This window comes from Bison bison, unplaced genomic scaffold (genome assembly GCF_000754665.1).
Source record: "Bison bison bison isolate TAMUID 2011002044 unplaced genomic scaffold, Bison_UMD1.0 scf7180017864039, whole genome shotgun sequence".
NCBI lineage: Eukaryota > Metazoa > Chordata > Mammalia > Artiodactyla > Bovidae > Bison > Bison bison.
In genome coordinates this window covers 2769970-2777119 of record NW_011494611.1, presented here as the reverse complement: position 1 = coordinate 2777119, position 7150 = coordinate 2769970, and the positions used below count along the sequence as shown (strand labels likewise).

General features: G+C 53.7%; 1 protein-coding gene across 3 annotated transcripts in view; it reads left to right on the top strand.

Moving 5' to 3' along the window:
* Positions 1 to 7150, top strand: part of COL27A1 (collagen, type XXVII, alpha 1) — a 148769-nt gene that overhangs the window by 89657 nt on the left and 51962 nt on the right. For all 3 annotated transcript variants that reach the window (XR_824845.1, XM_010835143.1, XM_010835142.1), the window contains 4 exons: positions 1102 to 1155; positions 1789 to 1842; positions 2078 to 2131; positions 6199 to 6252. Coding sequence is in view for 2 of the 3 variants with exons in the window: in XM_010835143.1 (XP_010833445.1) it covers positions 1102 to 1155; positions 1789 to 1842; positions 2078 to 2131; positions 6199 to 6252 (216 nt within the window). In the remaining variant the exon portion in view is untranslated. The remainder of the gene's footprint in view (positions 1 to 1101; positions 1156 to 1788; positions 1843 to 2077; positions 2132 to 6198; positions 6253 to 7150) is intronic.

The window sequence follows — 7150 nt, the reverse complement described above, 5'->3', positions numbered from 1 at the left end:
TCTTCCGATCTACACACAGTCCTGGTCTGAGCTGACACTTTAAGACTGTCTCTGAACCTTGCAGAGCTGACCCTTGGGAATCTGGTGCCTTTTCTTCCCTCTAGTTGCCTGGCCAGCTTCACTGCCCTAGTGAACAATTTCCGATCTGCTTCTGATCAGGTTTTAAGGTCTCATTTTTTTCTGGATATGGTTTGGGGACAGGGAGCAAATTTTATGGGACCAATTCACTCATCCCTCGGTCTTCCCTAATTCTCCCAGAAACTCTTGGCTGCAAACCTGGGATCTTCGAAAACAACTTTTGCAACCCTTGTACCACACTAGACCTCCATCTGCTGGAATTTTCCTGAAGAGAGTAGGATCTGGACTGACAATTGTCTGACTCTCTCCTCTAAGCCCTTCATCCTTGCTGAGTGTGAGCGAGTTGCCTGCTCTGGGCAGCGAGCGAAGCCTACAGCCGCCTAGAAGAGCCTTGGAACACAGGGGCCAGTTATCACCCAGTGAAGTTAAAAAGAGCAACAGGAACTACAGTGTGTGTGCCCTTTCAGAAATGAGAGGAAGCCTTTCACAGGACAGTAAAAGGGCTCCCACTTCCCAGATTACAATCAGGGCTTTTGGCAGAGGCTGTTAGGGTGTTTCTATTCCAGCCAACAGGTTTGTTTCTCTCTTTGAAACAACCCCAGAACCCCAAAAGATGGGGACAGATTCCTCACAAGCACCGCTTTTCCCAGCACCACTTAAGGACCTTGCCCCTGCTCCCCCGCCGACTCCCCCATCCCATCCCCTCCCCACACGTGGCCGCCTCCCAGCTTCTGGCGAGGAAAGAATGTGTGGTGCTCCCAGGGATGCTGGCAGCGGCCCCACCGCTTGGCTCCGAAATCAGAACCATCTGGTGGAGTGAAGGAAGTCAGGACGGTGCCCAGAGAGACAGCTTTCTCCTTGGTGGCAGCCCCACGCCAGCTGGGTCACCGGGCATGGGGCGGGAGACACGGGGAGACGGCCCCAGTGCAAGAGAGACTTGGGCCAGGTGTCTTTGAAACTCAGTCCATCCCTGAATTCATGTTGCTTCCTTCTTTCTCTTGCTTTTGTACATGTTTCTTCCAGGGACTTCTGGGATTCATTGGTCTGGTCGGAGAGCCAGGAATCATGGGAGAAAAGGTAAGTCATGTTGGAGGGAATATCTAAGCGATAGAGCTTGTGTTTTGAAATGTTAGAAAGGTGAAGGGGCCAGTCGCCCTGGGGGTTTCAGACCTCTCTCCCTGGCCTTTCCTCCTTTCCCTGGCCTTCCAGACCCTCAAAGAACCATTGTCACTTGTTACAGCACTTCCTGGGGCTTCGACCCTGCCCTCTGGCCAGTACCCCAAGTGCAGCCAGATGTCTGGGAGAGTTATCCCTGTGGTCTGGGCTGCTCACGGCTGTAAACTGACACTGCACGCGGGCAGGCAACAGGGGGAGGCAGAGATTTACCTTTTAAAAAAGCATCCCAGTGCTTTAAGTTGCCTTATGAATGCCAGCAGGTGTGTTTTACAGACCAGATAACCAAGGCTCCAGTGGGGGAGGTGACTTGCTCAAGGTCACCCGGATGGGAAGTGGCAGAGCTGGGATTCGAACCACATTAAGTGCCCATGGCCACACTTTGCTGGGCGTCTTCGCTTCTGATGACTCTGGGTGATGTGGCCACAGATCTTGGACAAGGCTTTGTCCCTCTCTAGTCCCCGGAGGGCACTCTGCACCTGTCCCCACAGAGCCGCCCACTGCCGTGACCTCCCTGAATTGCTGTCTCCATCACAGGGTGACCGGGGCATGATGGGACCCCCAGGCGCGCCCGGACCCAAGGGGTCGATGGTAAGGAGCAGTCTGCATCCCCTTGCCCTCTCCTGTCCCAGCCACGGTGACAGCTCTGCTGTCGTCTGCCTGCCTCTGAGAACCCCAGGCCTTCACAATGACCAGCTCCTTCCTCCTGGAGCCTGGCTGCTGCCCACATAGCCCTGGGCTGGGTCTGAGCTGGCCGAGGCAGGATTGCAAATGGAAGAGGAAGCTTCCAGAACTGATTCCTCCTTGTTCATCTCTTTCTTGGTAGGGCCATCCTGGAATCCCAGGTGTGGTGGGAAACCCGGGAGAGCCTGGACCTCCGGTAAGCAAAGCCTTCGTGTTCGCTGAGCTCAGACTTAACTGTTGCATCATGGTGGAGTCTAGGTCTCAACACCAGGCAGACCTGGGTCAAATCCCAGCTTCCCGCTATGTTGCCAGAGCAGATCGTTCAACTTCTGTGTGCCTGAACTGTGCTTATCTGAAAAAATAGATAAAATAATCTTGGTCATGATAGTGCGAGCACGTAGGTGAAATGAAACCAGGCAGCTAATGTTCATTACGTAGGGACAGTCATTGCAAGGGAGTATCGTGGGCATTAGCACTGCTGTTGCTCTCTTCATTCACTCGGGAAGTACCGTGTCACATGTCCATTCCAGGAAGTGCCATCAACAGGGCAGAAAGCTGTCCTTCCCCTTTAGGAGCTCGTCTTGTGGCGTGGGGAAAGAGAAGGCGGTAGATAAGTGACCATTGCTTTGGAGAAAGCAGGGGAGAAGATGGGAAATGCTGGGACAAGTGGGCGGAGGGTCCAAGGATGCAGGGGTTCTGGGCTTCTCGTGATGACTGAAGTATCAGGGATGTTCTTGAGGATCCCAAGGCAGGGAGGGGTGGGAGAGGCAGTGCTGGGTGCTGAGGAGGAATACAGAGCGCTAGCCCAGGGGCAGGAAGCCTGGATACTAAGCATCATCCAGAGATCGAGGTTCCAGGCAGCAGGTGGCCCTGCCAGTCCGCTATAGCTTCTTTTTTTTTTTAATTTAGCCCTGCCAAGTCTTAGTTGTAGCCTGTGGGATCTTTAGTTGCAGCCTGCACACTCTTGGTTGCGGCATGTGGGATCTAGCTTCCTGACCAGGGATTGAACCCAGGCCCCCTGCACTGGCAGCCACTGGACCACCAGGAAAGTCTCCACAATTTTGATGAGGGGGAAAGCTCACAGTGCGGAGCTGGGATCAAAAGCCAGCGCTCTGGGCTCTTGATGGCATGGTTTCCACCTGTTTGTGAGAAGGAGGGAAAAAGTTACATCTGGCCTGGGGCTGGAGAGACTGGTTGGCAGACTGAGGCATTCATCTGAGGGTCCTAGCCCATCCAGCCCAAAGGCTGCTGGCCCACCTTCCTTCCCAGTGCTCAGAGGACCCGAGGACCAGGCCCCAGCAGATGCTCCTGGAGATGGTGTGCTTGGAGTTCGGGAGTGTGGGAGGTGCTCAGGGCAGGGCCAAAGTCAGAGAACAGGATGCTGGGGCTCTATCATCAAATCCCAGCTGTGTCCCTGGGTCTGGACCTCCCTGAGCCTCAGTCTGCCCATCTGTCCAACGGGAGCAGGAAAGTCTGAAAAGAATTGATGGGGCAAAAAGGAAGGCCAGAAGGAGATGAGAAAACAGCAGGGCCTTCAGGCCAATGCATAGAAAGAAGCAGCAGGCCTCCTCTGCATTTCCTGCCTCCATGGCTCTCTGGCCCCTCCCCCATCCCATTTCTTCAGTGCTTGCATCTGTTCAATGGGTTGGCTCTGACTTAGTGAGATCAGACAGTGAGTTGCTGCCTTCAGATCCCAAGGTTGCCACTGACCTTCCTCTGTTACAGTATGGGGCTGGACACTTGGGTCTCTTTGGACAGCCAGCTGTCCCTAGTGCCACTGGGGAACCATGATGGGATGGAGGTCCAGAAAGCTTTAGAATTAGACACTTTGAGTCAAATCCTGGCTCCCTCTTTGTTAGCTGTGTGATTGTTGGCAACATTTATAGCATCTCTGAGCCTCAGTTTCCCCACCTGTGAGTCGGCATGATACCACATTCATGATGAGACTGTGGTGAGACATAAATGATACCACACGTGGTGTAATGTTTAGCAAACTACCTGAATATAGCAAGTGCTTAATGAATGGGAACAATAGTAAGTGAAATGGCTCAGTCATCTCCGACTCTTTGCAACCCCATGGACTGTAGCCTACCACGCTTCTCCGTCCATGGGATTTTCCAGGCAAGACTACTGGAGTGGGTTGCCATTTCCTTCTCCAAGGGATCTTCCCCACCCAGGGTTCAAACCTGGGTCTCCCGCATTGTAGGCAGATGCTTTATCGTCTGAGCCACCAGGAAAGTCAGGTACAATAGTAAGTACTACCTCTGTTTGTTAGATATGATAATTTCTACTATTATCAGTAAGACTGTGAAACTGACATTTCTGATAATACTGTTCATAGCTGATTGGCACTTTTCACTTTTCCAAGCTCTGTAACATCCATGTTCTCTTACAGTCCACTGAGGTCAGCCAGGGTTACTGCCTCCATTATTTGGAGAGGGACCAGTCAGGCCCTGGGTCCCTCAGTTTCTGACCTCTTCCCTCTTTGAGAGAGCTGACAGCAACCCTTAACTGAAGACCTCCAACTCATTTCATCTTCCTAGCAACTATAGAAGGCAAAAACTCTCTTATACCCATTTTATAGATGATGAAACTGAGGCCCAGAGAGTGTAAGCCACTTGCAAAAGGTCACAAAATTAGTAAGTGGCAGAGTTGGGATTTGAACCTAGTTCTCTGGTGGAACAGTCTGCTCTTTTAAGCACCCTACTGCCTCTGAGTTAAGACTTGGCTCCTGAAATTTCCCAGTGATGCAATTGCATGCCTTCTGCAGTCTGCGATCCCTCCATAAAATGGTCCGTGGTTCTCACCCAGTCTTCATGTTCTTCATCATCTGGAAGTCCAGTCTCTCATTTTATGGGGCCAAGCCTGGGTCCACACCCTGCTTGCTCTGCTGACAAGGGGTCTGGTTGGCATCCAGCCCTCACCTTGGCTCTTTAGCAGTTGGAGGGTCTGCACCCCTCAAGGCCTGGGAAAGAGAGCAGAAAGAAGAGTTTTTCCTGAGGCCCCAAACTGAGCTGGGCCTCTCCCTGGTATTCAGTGTGGGGGATGAGGCCACCTCTTCTTGGAAAGGGAGCACGCCCAGTCTGAGAATCGCCGCTTGAGCTGGGAGGCTCTTGCAGCTGTTGGAGGGGTCCTTGGCCTGCCTGGGGTGAAGAGGCAGCCTGACAGCCTGACATGTGTAGCTGGGCCTGGAACCTTGGAGGCGCTGGGGGCAGGGAGGAACCAGGCAGTGAGGTGGCCTGCTTCCTCTCTTCACCCCCATCCCTCCCTTCCTATCCTGTCTTCTCCAATCCTTCCCAAAATCCTTGTCATCAGCCTGTTCTGGGCCAGGTGCTGGGAATTCCAGGAACAAGTCCAGCTATGTGTTTTCTTTTCCTCCCTCCCTGTCTCTTCGTGTCATCCCTTCATCAAGCCGAGATAACCTGGGCCTCCTCCCTGGGCCAGACCCTGCTCCTTCCTTTATGCCTCCCCCACCCGCCTCTCCTCTGCTCAGCCTCTCCCCTCCTCCCCTCCCCACTCCATGCCTGCTTCCCGTTCAGCCTCCCTCCCTGCAGGGCCCTGGTCTGGCTCTGCCGCCTCTTGCCCCTTGCCCTCTGGCTCTCTCTGCCCTCTTCAGAGCCTTCTGGATGCTTTCAGGTCATATTTGAGGTCAGGGTAGGAAACAGGACATGGGACCCCCGTATTCTTCTGACTGATGGAGGGAGAAAGAGTGAAGTGGGCGTTGGAGGAGGCTTTGGTCAGGAATGTCTTCCTAGCTTCTGGTTGTTGATTTTGAGATAAAGAAGGAAGTGGCTCATCCATTCAGGATGCCTTCTCCCAGCTACTGGATTCCCAGGCACTGACTCCTGCTCAAGGTGGCAGCTCCTTGACTGATTCTCTGGGGGGTGGGGGGCGGGGCGCAACAGACCTTCCTTCCCACTGGGCTAAGTGCTTAGGGGTTCTTTCTGGAGTTGCTGGGCTCGGGAGGGGCCGCCCCCGAGCAGTGCCGGTCTGAGGTTGCAAGCCTGGCCTTCCGTGTTATCCCCCAGTGTCAGTTGCTGAGTTGTGTCCGACTCTTTGTGACCCCATGGACTGTAGCCCGCCAGGTTCCTCTGTCCATGGGATTCTCTAGGCAAGAATACTAGAGTAGGTTGCCATTCCCTTCTCCAGGGGAATCTTCCCGACCCAGGGTTGAACCCAAGTCTCTTGCACTGCAGGCAGATTCTTCCGTGTTATACTTGCTTCCGAAAAGGGGGCTTCTGCAGACTCTTTCTCCTCCCACAGGGTCCTCCAGGATCTCGAGGCCCACCGGGCATGAGGGGAGCAAAGGGACGCCGGGTAAGTGGGGCCCAGCCCCCTGGGGCAGATGCTGGCAGGGGCCACCTGCTTGGAGAGACCCCTCCTGATCCTTCCCTCCCCACCCCAGACCTGAGATCTATGACTTTCAGAGCACCAGCCAGGGTTCCAGGCTCCTGCTGGGTGTGACTCTCAGTGTGGGAACCCCACTCATCTTTCGCAGCCCACTTCTGAGTACCAGGCCTTGCCATCCAGGAGGCACGGGGGGCTCTGTGGCACCAATGCTTTGTCTGTTCCTGTGTTTGTTCATGCACTCGTTTGCCTGCAATTAGGCACCTCCTAGGGGCCAGCCATTGTTAGAGGTTCTGTAGATATCATGAGAATAGCACCCTCAGGACCCCTGCGTGGCTTTGTGGCTCCATCAAGGCCAAACAGACAGTACAGGGTCATGAACACATTGATGGCAGCCTGGGAGCCTGGAGGAGGCATCTCACCTGGCCAGGGTACCCGGGAACACGTCAAGCAGAGGCAGATGCTTAAACAGATGCCAGGTTCCAGACAGAGAGGAAGCCCTAGGGTGAGCTGGAGTGGCATGTTTAGGAATCCCCATTCAATAGAGGAGCCAGGGAGAGGAGTGAAACCAAGAATTAGAAGCTATCAAACCAAGTGGGCCTCAGACACCACAGCTAGACCTGTGGGCAATGCTTCAAGGGTAGTGGGGAGCCACAGGGGGTTTTACACAGGGCTGGCCTGAACATGGTAGCCAGAGGTGATCACTAATACTTACTCTGTGCTGAACACTATCTATCACATGCCTTGACTCAGTTAATCATCAACATGACCCTATAATTAAGAATAGGTGCTAGTCTTAATTCTCATCATACAGAAAAGGAAAGTAAGGCTCAGAGAGGTTGAGTGACTTGTCTTAGGTTGCACAGCT